The sequence below is a fragment of the Chiloscyllium punctatum genome, chromosome 44, assembly GCF_047496795.1.
Source record: "Chiloscyllium punctatum isolate Juve2018m chromosome 44, sChiPun1.3, whole genome shotgun sequence".
NCBI lineage: Eukaryota > Metazoa > Chordata > Chondrichthyes > Orectolobiformes > Hemiscylliidae > Chiloscyllium > Chiloscyllium punctatum.
The window spans coordinates 41,480,417-41,496,936 of record NC_092782.1 but is presented as its reverse complement, the minus strand read 5'-3'; the positions used below and the strand labels follow the sequence as shown (position 1 = coordinate 41,496,936).

Genomic DNA, 16,520 nt, shown 5'->3' with positions numbered 1-16,520 from the left:
GGCATTAGAGGGTGTGTTTCAGTGGGTGAGCTGGGGCATTAGAGGGTGTGTTTCAGTGGGTGAACTGGGGCATTAGAGGGTGTGTTTCAGTGGGTGAACTGGGGCATTAGAGGGTGTGTTTCAGTGGGTGAGCTGGGGTATTAGAGGGTGTGTTTCAGTGGGTGAGCTGGGGCATTAGAGGGTGTGTTTCAGTGGGTGAACTGGGGCATTAGAGGGTGTGTTTCAGTGGGTGAGCTGGGGTATTAGAGGGTGTGTTTCAGTGGGTGAGCTGGGGCATTAGAGGGTGTGTTTCAGTGGGTGAACTGGGGCATTAGAGGGTGTGTTTCAGTGGGTGAGCTGGGGTATTAGAGGGTGTGTTTCAGTGGGTGAGCTGGGGCATTAGGGAGTGTGTTTCAGTGGGTGAACTGGGGCATTAGCGGGTGTGTTTCAGTGGGTGAGCTGGGGCATTAGAGGGTGTATTCCAGTAGTGAGTTGGGGTATTAGAGTGTGTGTTTCAGTGAGTGAGCTGGGGCATTAGAGGGTGAGTTTCAGTGGGTGAACTGGGGCATTAGGGGGTGTGTTTCAGTGGGTGAACTGGGGCATTAGAGGGTGTGTTTCAGTGTGTAGCTGGGGCATTAGAGGGTGTGTTTCAGTGGGTGAGCTGGGGCATTAGAGGGTGTGTTTCAGTGGGTGAATTGGGGCATTAGAGGGTGTGTTTCAGTGGGTGAACTGGGGCATTAGAGGGTGTGTTTCAGTGGGTGAACTGGGGCATTAGAGGGTGTGTTTCAGTGGGTGAGTTGGGGCATTAGAGGGTGTGTTTCAGTGGGTGAATTGGGGCATTAGAGGGTGTGTTTCAGTGGGTGAACTGGGGTATTAGAGGGTGTGTTTCAGTGGGTGAACTGGGGCATTAGAGGGTGTGTTTCAGTGGGTGAACTGGGGCATTAGAGGGTGTGTTTCAGTGGGTGAGTTGGGGCATTAGAGGGTGTGTTTCAGTGGGTGTGCTGGGGTATTAGAGTGTGTGTTTCAGTGGGTGAGCTGGGGTATTAGAGAGTGTGTTTCAGTGGGTGAGCTGGGGTATTAGAGGGTGTGTTTCAGTGGGTGAGCTGGGTTATTAGAGGGTGTATTCCAGTAGTGAACTGGGGCATTAGAGGGTGTGTTTCAGTGGGTGAACTGGGGCATTAGAGGGTGTGTTTCAGTGGGTGAGCTGGAGCATTAGAGGGTGTGTTTCAGTGGGTGAACTGGGGCATTAGAGGGTGTGTTTCAGTGAGTGAACTGGGGTATTAGAGGGTGTGTTTCAGTGGGTGAGCTGGAGCATTAGAGGGTGCGTTTCAGTGGGTGAGCTAGGGTATTAGCAGGATGAAATTCTATCACCATTTGTTGTTTATCTTTGTCATATCAGACATGACCTGATGTTACCTTTACTGAACCATGAGAGGCATTTGGCAAAACAGTATGTGAGGGAAGTGCTGGGCCATCAGCAATTATCATTAATACAGAGAACCACCCTCACCATTCCCTGTCCAGCAACATGCTCCACCCCACAGCCTGCTCACAGTCAGCTGCTGGGTAGCCTCCTTAGGGAAGGTCACTCATCAGGGTCTTCTTCCCTACCCAGGGGTGTCCTTACACACGCCAGTATTCCTCCTTAACCCTGTAGTGGGGATGTGCAGCTTTGGGAATCCCATGGTGAGGTACACAGGCTGTCTGAGGATCTCCACATGTTCCCCATATTAGGAGTCCACTCAGTGGAGGACCAAGGTGAAGGAAACCTTGCAGCAACTTCGACAAGAATGGACCTTCGCCCTGAGGTCAAAAGGCGAGAGGTAAGAAATTGTCAATCCGAGGTGTTCGATGATGTTGGTTTGCGAGGTTCACTTGATGCTGGTGTATGGACAGATCACGGAGAGGTGAGGCTGGATTGGGGTTGGGCGTTACAGTGGGGAATGGGGCTGGGGGTGGGTGGGGTGGTTGGCCACGAGAAGCTGAACCTTGAGCAGGTCGTGACTGTGAAGTCTGTTTCCGAGAGCAATAACTCAGTAACATTTCCCCATCCTTCTCCATGCCCCCCCTCCCTCAGGAACACTGCCAGTTTTAAGGAGTTGATTGACCCCACTGAGACTGAAGACCTCACTGACGAGAATTGGTGCGAATTTTCCAGAGATGCCAAAACTCTGAGGATCATTGCTATGGTAACACAATCCTCTTGATTTCTAACTCATGTACTGAATGATCTTTTTCAGATATGGGTCAATGGCCAAAGTTCAGGACTAAGTAACCTATCTCACCAGTAGATAATCCCAAATCTATGACTGCAGGTAATGGAGAAGTCATCTAAAACAGACAGATCAGGGCTAATCCCTAATCTCTAAACATGCGATCATAGCAGTAAGTCATTCAACACCATTGAATCCACTCCATCCTTCAACAAGATCATGGCTACTCAACTTTGTTCTATCCCTGTACCCTGTGATTCGTTTAATATTCGAAAACCAAAATATCTCTATGTTGAATTTATCCAACAACTGAGCATGCACAATCCTTTGGGAAAGAAAACTGAAAAGCTTCACAACAGTGAGTGAAGACATTTCTCCTCCTCTCAATCCTCAATGGCCAGCTCCTTACTCTGAGACTACAATCTCTAGTGGTAGTCTATCAGCATCTATCCCGGTCAAGAATTTCCAACATCTGAGTGAGATCTTATCTCACGCTTCCAAATTCCAGTACATATAAGCTTTTTCAACTCCACCTCTTTACATGGGACTGCCCTGTATCTGAAGAATCTTCAGTGCTTCCCCCCTCAGGCAGCAGCTTTGTACCACATTGACCTCCCCAGGTAGTGAGGGTGAGGGTCTGACTCAGCTGGACATTGTGTTCAGGGATGGGTTACAGTATGTTGTGCAGAAGATGCTGATAATACATAAGCCAGTCATTCATGATGCAATTGTGCCCCAAACTGCTCCTGCTGAAACTACAACAATGATTCTTGTTTTCCTTAATTACAGGCGACTGGGATGGAGGGCTCCAGACAGGAGACCCCCAAAGATCCACACAGTCAGGGACCATCAAGCTGACTCCACAGAATCCAGATAGCTCCAACTGCAGCCTCTCATTGAGAAAAGAGTTCATCAAGCACAGGAAATCCAGCCCCCCACCCCTCCCCACCATCACGCACAATCAGCAAGTGTGTCTCAGTGGAATGCCAACTCACTCAATATCCAATACAGTAAAACATCAGGAAGGTTTATTGGATAGCAACAAACACTCATCATTTGCTTAAATGATACTGATGTTTGTGATGGATGGAGGGACATAGAATATGGCTATTGAATACAGATGTTGGTTTGATAAACAGCCCCACTGTAAATGTTAACTTGACCAGGAAAAGGAAAATATCCCCAAACTTAATGACAGGGGAGCCCAGCACATCAGGCTGGACTATTTGCATCCATCTCCCAGTGGATGAAACATTTTGGTCTCCTCCTGAGCTCCACAGCATCAGTTGACTGTCTTCAACCAATTTAATACACTCCATGTGATAACATTTGTGAAGATGGCATACCCTCCTACAACGGCTATGGACTCTGACGGGATTGAAGACTCGTGGTCCAAACCTAAACATGTCCTTAGCCAAGCTGATCCAGTACAATGTGCCAATTACAATACTATCCAACAATGTGGATAGATTCTGTACACAAAAAGCAGGAAAAATCCAAGTTAGCCACTTACTGCCCCATCAGTCCACTCTCAATCATCAGTAAAGTGATGGAAGGTATCTATCCTCCTCAAGAATAACCTGCTCAGTGAGACCCAGTTTATCCCATTCAGCTCCTGACCTCATTACAGCCTTGGCTTAAATATAGATATGAGCTGAATTCCAGGCATGAGGTGAGAGTGACTGCCCTTAGCAGCAAACCTGACCAATTCTGATATCAAGGAACCCTAGGAATACTGGAATCAATGAGAAACAGAGTGAAAACTCTCCACTGGTTGGAGTCAATCCTGGCTCATTAGGAGATGGTTGAGGTTTTTGGAGATCAGTCATCTCAGCTCCAGGACATCTCTGCAGGAGTTCCTCAGAGTAGTATCCTCGGCCCAACCATCATCAGCTGCTTCATCAATGACCTTCCCTCTACCATAAGGTCATAAGTGGGGATGTTCACAGATGATTGCAAGTTTGGTCAGCACCATTCGCGACACCTCAGATACTGAAGCAGTCCATGTTCAAATGGGCATATCCAGGACTGGGGTGGAAAGTGGCAAGTAACGTTTGCAGTACATAGGTGCCATGTAATGGTGAATCAAACCATCTCCTCTTGACATTCAATGGTTTTACCATCATTGAATCATCACTATCAATATCCTGGGGGGTTACCATTCATCAGAAACTGAACTGCATTAGTCATGGAACTACAATGGCTGCAAGTGCAAGTGTGAAACATTATGGCTTTAAGAGGTGTATTGTGTCCTATTTTTTATGAAGAGAGGTTGAGACAGAGGAAGTGAGCGGTCTGTTCCAAGCCAATAAACAGCTTGTGAGGCCTTGGGGGTTTTCTTAAAGTTGGAACAAAGAAACAGCATGAAGGGATGGGGTCAAGCTCCCACGCAATCAGGATTTCAGTAGGTGGTGTGGTTTGGAAGCTGCTCTCCATGTTACAGCAAAATGCTTGAGTTCTCTTGTGAGAGAGGGAGAGAGTTTTCTCTTGGTCTTCTTTCCTCCTGGCCTGCAGAATTGCAAGCAAGACAATCGATTTTACTGAATTTGCTATTGCCAGGAATGTGTTTATGGGATGTTACTATATTGGAGCAGTTGCTACTTAGTAGTTAAATAATCTATGATTCTGTTAAGTATTCTAATAGAGTTAAGTTATTCCAGTTCTTTCTTTTGTTTGTATTTTAACAATAATGTAAGAATAAAGTGTGTTTTGCTTCAAACTTGATAGTTTGACCAATTGAATTGCATCTGGAACACAACACCTTACACTTGCCTTTAAAAATAATAAAACGTTGGGGTCCAGGATTCCTTCATAATATATTCAGAGGAAGGTTTGGCCTGGTCCATAATAAATGTCAGAGGCTGGAGATTCTGCTGGCTCTGCAAAGCTGGTTCACTGTCCACAAGGCATATAGCCGGGGTGTGGTGGAATACTCCCCACTTGGTTGGATGAGCAGAGCTGCACCAACTCTCTGGAAACTTTACACCGTCCAGGACAAAGCAGCCTGCCCGATCAGCATCCCAAGAATCACCCTCCACATTCACTCCATCCACCATAGTGTACAGCGACAGCAGTGTGTACTATTGACAAGATGCACAGCAGCAACTCACCGAAGTTCCTTTGAATACACCTCTACCACCACCTAGAGGGTGATAGCAATCGATGCATGGGAACTGCTCTTTTATTTTAAAGACACTTTGACTATCCATTTACATTTTAGGTAAAATTTCCTTTCTTGGATTCATGAAAGATCAACTGATGTCAATTATCTTATCAATTACAAATCCAGAAAATTGCAATGCTGTTTGGTGGTTTTACACTAGAGGTGGAATTATTTGAAACTACTTTGAAGCAGTCCTGTTTGTGCATGGTCTCTGATCCTGAACATTGTAAGGGTAGGGCTTTGAAAGATGAGGCATTTATTCCAAATTATAGCATTGACATTTGATGCCGATGAGGTCTCAAATTCTTAAAGCTATACCAAAACATTTCATGAGGTTCAGGAAACCTTAGTCTCCCATTCAATAAGAAAGAAAATATATAAAATCAACTTTATTTTCAATTTAAAATTCCATTCTGTCACCATAGAGAAATATCCACTTAAATTAAGAAACTTAAGTCTATCAATGGCCATTATATTGTTGAACATGCAGCTGTGTAAATGATGTTGTTTGGTGAATTTAGAGGTTAACAGCTGTCTGTAGAAAGAATTAGCTCTTTCTACAGTTTCTAAGAGGACAAAGAGAAATATTGTCAGAGGCAGTTGTGTCCCTTCATGTAAACTTAAGAAAACTTCAAGAGCAACTAAATGTAATTTTACTTTCTTTTCTTGCTTCAGCATAATTAAAAGTTGCTAAAACATTCCTCATACAATTCAATTTTAACAAATAAATAATTTTGAGTTTTTCCCTGACTTTAACAGGATCCACAAAGCACAAAAATGTTACTACAATTTTCACCAGCCCTGTGAATTAAAAAAAACAGGTAAACATGGCAGAACCTATTTGCAACATCACCAATAAACTGCATATATTCTGTAAAACAATTGTATCATCCCATTATAAGATATGTTCAGATCATTTTAACAATTATTATCACAGTAGCATTCTGCATTTTTCTGCTTTCTAGTACTTACAAATAATTTTAAAAATCATTCAACAATCATTCAGAAGTTATCAATTATCTATATGGTCATCTTACATTCACAACTAATCATTTTCACATAATTCAAGAAAACCAGAAGTTCATAGTATGTGTGTTGCAATTCAACATCAATAAATATTCTAGAAACCCGACTGGACTGGCCTCATAAGCACTGTGCTATGCGAACAGGGCAGAGGTCAGGAATTCTGAGGTAAATAGCTCTCACTTCCTGATCCCCAAAGCCTGTCCACTATTTACAGGACACAGATTAGACGTGTATGGAATGCAACCTGTTTGCCTGGATGAATGCAACTCCAACAACACCCGTTTTGTTGCAGAGTACCATCTACAAGAAACATTTAACCCAGCAACTCACTTCCGGCAGCATTTTCTAAATCTGGACCTGGAACAAGAAAATCATGCACATGGGAACAGCAGCACCACCATGTTCCCCTCCGAGACACTCCTCATCCTCGCTTGAAATTATAATTGCTGGGTCAAAATCCTGGAAGTCTCTCCTTAATAGAACTGCAGGTCGATGAGGCACCACGAACTGCAGTACTTCAAGTAGTTCACCCCCTTCTAAAGGACAATTAGCGACAGACAACAAATGTTGACCTAACCAGTAACATCTACATCCCATGAACAAATAAAACTCGGTTAATCATAATAAGTGCAACTTAGTTCTGATCACATTATGTTAACTAAACACCAAACAGATTAAATGAATCCAAGTAAAACATTCTTATGAAAAATACAAATCATGTAACTTTTTTGTTCTTTTCATTCTTTCCAAGTGACTGTAATATAACTGAAGAAAAGATGAGTTTTCACATTTAAATAACCTCCTAACAATCTTACACAAAAGGGAAAAATGCAGGACCATAGCCAGAAGCACTCAGACTTTAAAACTGGCATTTTAGAAAAATTACACAATTTAATGATGGAAAGAGGTGGGCAGGAAAATTATTCTTTTGCTCCTCCTTTATCCTTTTTCTCTTGATTATTTTCAATTCTGCATCTGTACCCTGCTTTTCAATTTCTGATGTTTGATGTTTAACCTTCTTAGGAATGATGGTTGATAATTGTAACTGAGATGGCCCCTCTGATTCGTCAGAAGCACCAACTTGATCAACCTGTGAATAATTCACACCCTTTTTAATGCCTGTCTGAGGTGACTTCAGCACCACTCTTTTGCATTTATAAGAACAATTAATCCTGTCAAAATTCTATTTTCTGACACTTTTGGGTGATGAGACCTTAACTTTGAAAAATGCCAATATTGATTTAATTACAATATTCTCAATCTGCAGAATCCCTCCAGTTGTGCTGCCTCGGACCCTCTCTGTTTTGGGTTTGGTCATTATTGAAGGTGATCAGCCTCTCAATATTTCCCCACAACAACCTGAAGACAGTATGACTGGTACAGGGGTTTCACAGTCATTGTGCAGTTAAAATGCCATGCGATGTGGTATCTGCTCTATTCCCTTAATAAAATGAATAGCTCATATATGGCTATGTTCTTTACCCTGACCTTTGCTGTATGATCACGTCTGTGAGTTGGCATCCGTGAAGGGATCTCACATTATCATCTCAGATTTTGTCCATGATCCAGTTCTCCAGGGTTAAGGTTTCACTTGTAGCCTTTTGGGGATTTTGCAAAATTTGAACAGTTCAGGCCAGAGCTGGCTCAGCGAATGTTATTTTAAAAACTCACTTCAGTAGCAATTAAGTCAGTTTGTTATTCTGATTGTAATCACCTTATCCTTAATTTCAGCATAAAATAAAATTTACAAATCAATATCATCAAGACACTTTAGAAAGCAGTTTACAATTGATGATATCATCAGTCAGAGTGGGAGCACGATTAAACTAAGAATGTGTTCTTGGTCCCGAAAATACTATCCTTTTACACTGTTATACATTAGTAAGCTGGAATTGCTCCCCTTTGTCCGTTTGGTTCTTTTATTGCACATTACCTGATCTGATCATTTATTGACTAATTCTTTGTATTGTCATTTGACATGCACCAACAACCATCAAACATCATATACTGACAGCGATAACTTCAATGTTCCTGTTACCACCACAACAACAAACATTTAATGCAGTGAAACATCCCAAGGTAGTCATTGAGCAAAATCAACTTTAGACATTTTTCTGACATTGACTGATAAAATGTGAAAGTAGAAAAGGTGACTAAACATTTGTTCAAAGAGGTGAAGTCGTAGGGTCATTTTAAAAGAGAACAGAAAGATGAAGATGTGAATGGGCATCGGGGACGGGGGAGTTCCCCTCCAGGGCCAAAGCCTGGAGATCTCAAAAGGTTGTAGGGCTGGAGAAGGTCAGAATGAGATCAGGGAAGCATTTGAAAACAAGGATGGGGGTCTTAAAACCTGAGGTGCTGTTGGATGGAGAGGCAGTGAAGGTCAGTAGGCTTGGTGAAGGGGCAATGAATTTACAGTATGGGCGACAGATGTTTGGGTGAACATGAGCTCATGGAGCGTGGCCTCGTGGGCCTGAACCAGTTAACATTGGAATAATTGCATTCTGAAATAGAATATTGAATGGACCTCATGCTTCAGCTCCAAATTATTGCTTGGTAAACTAGTCATTCCTAAGAACATTAATTGTTGCTTGTTTAATCTTCAGCTTTCCTTTTCTCTCTCAGATGAGGGTCTACACTCAGAGCCACATCTTTCTAAATGGCTCTCCACAAAATGCTCCAATCTCTGGTTATGGATCCTTAGAAGTGCAACACACTCCCTTCTATACAGGCCCCAAAGGAAAAACCACGCCTGCACACAGCTCTCTCAAAGCTTTATTAGAATTACCCTATTTACCACAGAATCTACTAAAGCTAGGTGATTTGATATGGTCTTAGTGATTGTGAGGGTCCTCTCACCTCTCAAAGCAGTTTGAGAATCCTGTCCTGAGCTCCGAACAGAGATCAGGAACAGAATCCCATCTTCAGAACTGCACCGAGACACCCTGATTCCTAGGCCTGTGCTCAATTAATCCAAGACATCATTGGGTGCTTGTCTGCAGAAGATACCATTCCTTCGATAGAAAGCAGTTTCCACCATTGCCGATCGCCCAAAAGCTGGTTTCTTGTACTCAGCATCGTCCTCTGTCAGGAGAGAAGCACAGCAATTGGTTGAAAGGCTTTTGCTACTTCCCACCAGATAGTCACTCCTTCCTGATTGGCTCATTCTACAATGCACACTTGGGCAAGGCTAGCTAAGCATTTATCTCAGGATAGAGACCCAGAGCAGACACAGGACAAAGCAGTGCTCACTCTCCAGGTTCCAAGTCTCGAATAGAAAATGCATTTGGATAAACAGTACAAAGCTTCTCAGTGGAACACCTGCTGGCAGCAACACAATAGCTCGTGTGGGGATTTGAAGTCATCACAGGAACGCTGAATAAAATATGGATGCTGTAAAGCAGAAACAAAAACAAAGATTGCTGGAAAAGCTCAGCAGGTCTGGCAGCATCTGTCGAGAAAACCACTGATGCTGCCAGTCCTGCTGAACTTTTCCAGCAATTTCTGTTTCTGTTTCTGACAGGAACACTGAAGCTTTGAGATTGGGTCGTGTTAGTGAGACTAAAAACCAGAGGCAACTTTACTCTGGAACTAGCCTGTGTTATATTTGTTTTGAGAGTGTTTGATGGTGCAGTGTAGAAAAATCTTTACTCAGCATCTAACCTGTGCTGAACTTACCTAGGAATTGTTTAATAAGAGAGTGTGGGAGGTGCTTTACTCGATATACTATTTAGTCCAAATATATGAGTCCCAATAGATTCAGCCTGAATTGATTGAAACAACAGTGAAAGCAGTATGATCATATGATCAAATGAAAAAAAATACACATGCACTCAGCCTGATAGTGAAAAATCACCCTGAAGCAAACATTTCTGTTGACGGTCTGTTTTGAAGACAGCATTCAGGTCTGGAATGGATTTGAGTCCAGATGTGAATGCCAGCTGTTGGATAATGTTTGACACAAGGTCCAGCAAGGGTCAGCCTCTAACTAGTTCCCAATCCCTTTCATCATGACGATGGGCTAAACATTACTGACCCCCGCCTAGAAACAGAGATCCCGACTCCCTGTCCAGCAAGACTAATACTCCACTCCCAACAATACCGACTCCCCCAACTGAACTCTCAGCCTTGCCCCCAGCAGTAACAATGAAATCACTGTCTTAGCCTTGCTTAGTTGACACTTTCTCACCTAATTTCCAGCCATACTCCCAGGAAGAGGTAATGGCATGGTTATATTTTTCACTAGGCCCTTTCTTTGTCCGTGCCTTTAGGTATTGGTATCTTCCTTTCTCCTCTTTAGAGAATCCATCGTAAAGCAGAGCTTGCACCTCTGGGGTGACAGGCCTCATGTCACTATATGACACTGTTGCAACTTTCTCTTCAGTTTTTGGCTCTTCCGTGTCACCTTCTGTCACTGAAGTCTTCTCCTCCTGCTCCGTTGATTTCTGCTTCTGGAGATCAATGTGAGGTCGCACAAAACTCTTCTTAAGTTCCTTCTGTCTGCCTGGTGTCTTGTTGAGGCCTTTCTGGTGGTCTCTCAGCCAACATAGCCTCAGCAGGTCCTCTTTGGTTATGTTTTCTTTCCAGAAGTTTTGCTTCTCGTTGTCTGTCTTGAGTTTTTGCTCCATGGTCACAAGTCTTCAGTTGCTCTTGTCCATGCATTTGTGAAAGACAGACATATACAAGGTGAGCATTACTGACAGGGCCCTCTTCATATACTGATTGAATGTCCATTTGGTATCTAAGCAATCAGTGTTACATTTACAATTGTAATGAGAGACAGGAAGTGACATGGATAATTAGACTGACACATTGCAACAGGAGAGATTGAATGGGTTGAGTCAAGTCTGAGATGGAGCATCCCTGAGGTCTCTTAAAATTATGAAGGGGTTGGACAGCATAGACATTTAGATGTTTCTAAATGATTCAGCCTCCTAAACTAGGGACTATTATTGTAAGAAAATTACTAATAAATCTAATTCAGAAGCAGCTTCATGGAGTGTGGCTCAAAAATCACTATAGCTAGCAGGGGCTAAGGTAAATAGCGGGACAGACTTACACAAAAGCTGACTAAAAAACGTAAGGATGAAAGGAAACGAGGGATCACACTGATAAGAGTTAAATGAAGAGGAGTGGAAGGTGGCTTGCGTGGAACATAAGCAACAATGTGGTTCTATTGAACCAAATGACCTACTTCTTTGCCACCAGTTTGATGCAAGTTGATATGCAACATGTCAGCAACGTTCACCCTTGGAACAAATAAATGATGATGAAGAAAGCAAAGTACTTTCCAAAAAGAATCACTTCTAGAGACAGCCTGTACTGAGAGTGAGGAGAACACTGGCTCCAGCCTTAGCAGGAACACCTATAATGCTTTGCCAAGTACAGATCAGGATATACTTGACATTCTCACTTGTGCTCCAGGATAAGGATAATGTGCACATTATAATGAGCTGCTGGTTTCTTTCCAGAACAGGAAATTGAACCAGTTGGTCTTTCATGGTATTCAGCAGTTTTACAGAACCTTTCAGGTTAATTGACTAAATACATCTAAGATCTTTGGGAGTACATCAGTTCTTTGTCAGGGTTGTGCTGGCTTGGTTGAACAATATTCAGAGGCCTCTTACTTTAAAAGATGATTTGAAGATGCTGGTGTTGGACTAGGGTGTACAAAGTTACAAATCACAACACCAGGTTATAGTCCAACAGGTTTAATTGGAAGCACACTAGCTTTCAGAGCACTACTCCATCAGGTGATATCCTATCACCTGATGAAGGAGCTGCACTCTGAAAGCTAGTGCTTCCAATTAAACCTGTTGGACCATAACCTGGTGTTGTGCGATTTTTAACTTTGTACTTTAAAACAGGTAGAGAGAAAAGGAATCACTTAATTTTGTGAAAGTAAACATCCAGAATGATTATTGATGAAAATTATTCTCCAATTAGTGGCAGCCACATTGATTTGTTTATTTATGCAGGTTCCTGCTCATGAGTTGAACATAACTAGTATCAAACTCCAGCATTACCATCAAGTAGTGGACCTAATGTCAACTTCATTTGGGAATTAAAGGATAACACTATCAAAAACTGAATAATCCCATGCTAAGGTGATGTTACAGGCCATCTGAAGGAGATCTAAACAGCTACAAACTATGTACATGGACCTTCAGAATTATTGAATTCATGAATTAGCTTCCACCTTAACAGCAGGTTTAACTGAGAACAAACTTCTCTCCTTTGCTTGGAAGTCTGGGTGGTGCTGGCAGAGTTCACAGCCATTTAGAAAAATGACATTTCTACAATCAGGGTCAAGGCAACTCCAAATTCCTCCTCCTGTCAGTGAAAGCTTAGAAAGGGTTCACATTTAGACACAACTTCTCATACAGTTTTGTAATGGGAAACACCAGATTACTCCTGGGTCCTAATTTATCCAAAAATAAATGTTCAGAGTTTGCCCTGCTTATGTGTATAAAAATCAACTTTCAAAAAGGAATATTTACAGAAATAATTTATGTTTCTTTTTGTCATCATTAAAACAATTTGCTTTAATAAACAGCAGGTTTAAGTATAGAAATTTGGTGCATGCATTCTTTTAATCAAAGTTTTGTCATAATTTTGGGACTCTGGACAGTTTGATTATACCTTTTCAATAATGAAAACTTCAGGGATGGTGGGGCTTAGTTTCCAGCACCATGCCCCAGTGGCTCAGACTATCAGAGGTTAAACAGCCCAGCACCAGAACCTCTGCAGCTTTGCAGTGAGCAGATTCCTACACCTGGGGAGGAAAGGAGGAGTAGGGCAGTTTATATTAAACAACTTCTATTATAACAGCACCTATAATGGGCAAGGAATTCATAAGCATGAGAACAGGCAAAAACCAGAGACTGGGCCCTAAGGAGCTAGTAGGAAGTAACCAAAAGCATGATCAGAAGTTTAAAAAAGGAGCAAGTGACAAATTCAAGGGGGACACACCCAGAGCTAGGGCCTTAGCAGCTGAAGGCACATCCACCCACAGTGTAAGATCGACAGGGCAGGGGGGTGGAATCACAAGAGGCCAGGGTTGGAGGTTCACAGAGATCTCAGTTTTTTGTTAAAGCTGCAAAAGGTTAGAGATCAGGAAGACCTGGATCACAGAAGTATTTGAACACAAGGACAAGAGCTCTAATTAGAAGAAAATGTGTTGCCAAATTGTAGGAAAATGAAGGTCTTCAAGACAAGGGGTGACGGATGATTGGTGCAAGTTCAGACATGGGGAACAGTCTTTCAATTGAACTGAAGTGCAGAGAAGATAGAAAGTGGGAGGCCAGCCAGGGGAACCAGGTATTTAACTACAAATGGCCCTTGTAACTGAAAATGAGACCAAAGCTATTGAAATAGCGCAAGTGGGAAGAATTCAGTACAAAAAAAAAATCAGAAACTAGCAGCAAGATTGAACTTGGTGTTTATTTATTGACATACAGATCAGGGCTCAGAACACTATAAACAGCTCTTTGAAGAGCACAAGAAAAACTAGACAGGAACTGCATTTGGCACCTGTTAACTAGTACAAACCAGGAGTGGCCAGGGTGCAGTGAAGATTCAGTAATCAACCATTGTTTTTATAGTATACCCATTAAATAGCAACACTGACCTCTCACCAACCCTCAGCCCAGATGCCAGTGCTTGATGCATGAACAATGCCAAATAACTTCCAGCTTTATGAATTTTTTTTCAAAAACTGATTGGTTGGGGTCACTTTCTGTCCAACCTTCAGTAATCAAACAGAAATAAATCAAAGGATATAATTAAATAAGGATAGGTAGAAATAGTAACCTTCCCTCTACAAAGAAATACATCCAGGGTAGGAACAGTGCAGAATAGGTGCAAAACCAACAGAAGTTCACATCCTCTTAACTGATGATAAAACTATTCCAGGAGAATGGAAACACCTTGACAGCCAGCCCACCAAGTTTGGGTTGGGACAGTCATCTCTAGCAGTAATGGAGAAGATGACTTCCCACGGGAATGATTAATTTGAGAGCAAACTCCATGCTTTCCACAACACATTACAACACAAGAGTGAGGCAAGACTGGAGCGAGCAGCCACAGGTCAGCGTTGGGCAAGTCCGGCTATCGGAAGTCATCAGTACTGAACATTCCTTTGGCGCGGCGCAGGATGGAGTCCTTGGAAGCATCATATGGGTGTTCCTTGGAAGGGATTTCCAACACAGCAGGAATGGACAGAGTATGGGCATCAATGACATGACGAATCATTTCAGCAATGTACTGATTGATTAGGATGATCCCAATGTCATCACGGCTCAAGAAACTCCTGCAGGAGAAAGACAAACAAGGACATTTACTCAGACAGCTCCTGACTTTGCCAGCTGGACAGTACTCAGCCTGCCAAAAAAAAAAGGCAAAGATTATCTACTGACCTGCACTTTACTATCTCCAAGAGGAACACAGTCCCCTGACTTTGTCAGACACTCAGCAGTGCTTAGTGAACACCAGCTCTCTGTATAGACATAGAACCCACCACATCTGAGAGACGCTGAGAACACCACCTCACAGTAGAAACACTCCTCTTGTAAGCCGGCACGAGGAAAGCAGATGACTAAATCAACAAAACCCACAACCACTAAACAGGAAGCTATCCCAAACTTAAAACAGCACTAATTTTTGGGGGGGCAGTGGGAGATATCAAACTTATTGTCCTTGTTGGAGGAAGGGACACAGGAAAAAAATCCAGTCCTCTAAGGATGGATACAAGTTGGAGGGAAACCTGGTTCAATCAACCTTGAACAGCAGCTAACTGACATTGCAACAAGCACCAGCAAGGACAGTGTTAAAGTCACTGGAGGACTCATTTCCTCAAACATGGGCCAAATGAACCCTTTCAGGATTGCTGCAGACGCACAAAGATTTCTCAATGCCATCTGCACCCTGCAGAATTCACAAAACCAAGGGGCACCCCACAGACCCAGCCTTCCTTACCCACATCCCCCCAGGTCCCGGGGGTGGGGGGGGGGGGGTGGTGAGGACAGACAACACCAGGGTGCTCCTCCTTCACCACACAGTCCGGGAGAGAGAGGGGGGGGGGGCGGATCAGACGGGAAGGCTGCAGCTCCATGCCCACAGTGCGGCCCAGGGGAGACTGCAGCCTACTGACAAACCAGACTCTCACCAACCAGCAGGACACTGGGGGGTGATGTTAACGGAGGCATAAACACTGACCAAGAACACCCAAGGATAACCCTCCTACCCCAGGATCACCCCCCCCCCCCCAGGCCCCGGCCTCGGCCTCGGCCTCGAGTTCCGCCCCCTCCCGCAGGCCCCGCGCCCATCCCCGGCCTCGAGTTCCACCCCCTCTCCCTTCGCTCTCACTTGAAGGTCTCCTCGATCTCGGCCACACTCGTCTCCTTCTCCACCACCAGGAAGTTGGGCCGCCGGTTCTTGTTTAACTCCCCGATACCGCCGAGCAGGAAGCCGGTGCATGTATCCTCATCCCCGATGACAGCAATCAGCTTCCCCCTGAGCGCCATCCCGGCGTCTGGAGGCGACTCCCTGCGGCCGCCCGCTTTATATAGACACCGGGCCTGCGCCTGCGCACAGCTCCACCCCGTGCCCCGCAATAATGTCACCCATCGGGGGAACTTCACCGTCTTGTACGAAAGTAGCGCATGCGCATAATGGAAGAGCACTGGGGCTGACGTTTTTGCACCCAGGTTGTGAAATGCATCCTCATCTGGCACTGCAACAGACACTGCTGGTCACTGCACAAAACACTGTCCGAGACATTGCACTGGCACTGCACCAGACACTGTACCAGAACCTGCACTGACACTGCACAAAGCACTGTACCAGATATTGCACTGGCACTGTACCAGAAACTGCACCGACACTGCATCACTGTACCAGATATTGCACTGACACTGTACCAGAAACTGCACAAGACACTGTCCCAGATATTGCACCGGCACTGCACAAGACACTGTCCCAGATATTGTACCAACTCTGCACCAGACACTGTACCAGATACTGCACCGGCACTGCACCAGACACTATGCCAGATATTACACTGGCACTGCACCAGACACTGTACCAGATACTGCACCTGCACTGCACCAGATATTGTACCGACTCTGCACCACACACTG

General features: G+C 43.8%; 3 protein-coding genes across 3 annotated transcripts in view; 1 reads left to right on the top strand and 2 right to left on the bottom strand.

The window, feature by feature from the left end:
- Positions 1-4,845, top strand: part of LOC140466923 (uncharacterized) — a 56,164-nt gene extending 51,319 nt beyond the window's left edge. Inside the window, exons 17-19 of the mRNA XM_072562761.1 lie at positions 1,714-1,802; positions 2,057-2,168; positions 2,982-4,845. Coding sequence (XP_072418862.1) covers positions 1,714-1,802; positions 2,057-2,168; positions 2,982-3,050 — 270 coding nt within the window. The 3' untranslated portion in view covers positions 3,051-4,845. The remainder of the gene's footprint in view (positions 1-1,713; positions 1,803-2,056; positions 2,169-2,981) is intronic.
- Positions 4,846-9,349: 4,504 nt separating this feature from the next.
- LOC140466612 (protein SPMIP1-like) lies at positions 9,350-11,009 on the bottom strand. Its single transcript, XM_072562061.1, has 2 exons — positions 10,571-11,009; positions 9,350-9,465 (listed from the first exon to the last, which is right to left on the bottom strand). Exons 1-2 carry the CDS (start codon positions 11,007-11,009, stop codon positions 9,350-9,352), a joined length of 555 nt encoding a protein of 184 aa, XP_072418162.1.
- Positions 11,010-13,806: 2,797 nt separating this feature from the next.
- Positions 13,807-15,939, bottom strand: atp6v1f (ATPase H+ transporting V1 subunit F). Its single transcript, XM_072562760.1, has 2 exons — positions 15,748-15,939; positions 13,807-14,692 (listed from the first exon to the last, which is right to left on the bottom strand). Exons 1-2 carry the CDS (start codon positions 15,903-15,905, stop codon positions 14,491-14,493), a joined length of 360 nt encoding a protein of 119 aa, XP_072418861.1. The 5' UTR covers positions 15,906-15,939; the 3' UTR covers positions 13,807-14,490.
- Positions 15,940-16,520: the final 581 nt, after the last annotated feature.

Excerpts from the sequence above, each read along its gene's own strand:
- atp6v1f (XM_072562760.1), bottom strand. The coding sequence starts at position 15,905 with ATGGCGCTCAGGGGGAAGCTGATTGCTGTCATCGGGGATGAGGATACA. Across the intron at positions 14,693-15,747 it reads GAGATCGAGGAGACCTTCAA|GAGTTTCTTGAGCCGTGATG; the intron begins GTGAGAGCGAAG and ends TTTCTCCTGCAG.
- LOC140466612 (XM_072562061.1), bottom strand. The coding sequence starts at position 11,009 with ATGGAGCAAAAACTCAAGACAGACAACGAGAAGCAAAACTTCTGGAAA. Across the intron at positions 9,466-10,570 it reads GGAGTATGGCTGGAAATTAG|AGGACGATGCTGAGTACAAG; the intron begins GTGAGAAAGTGT and ends CTCTCCTGACAG.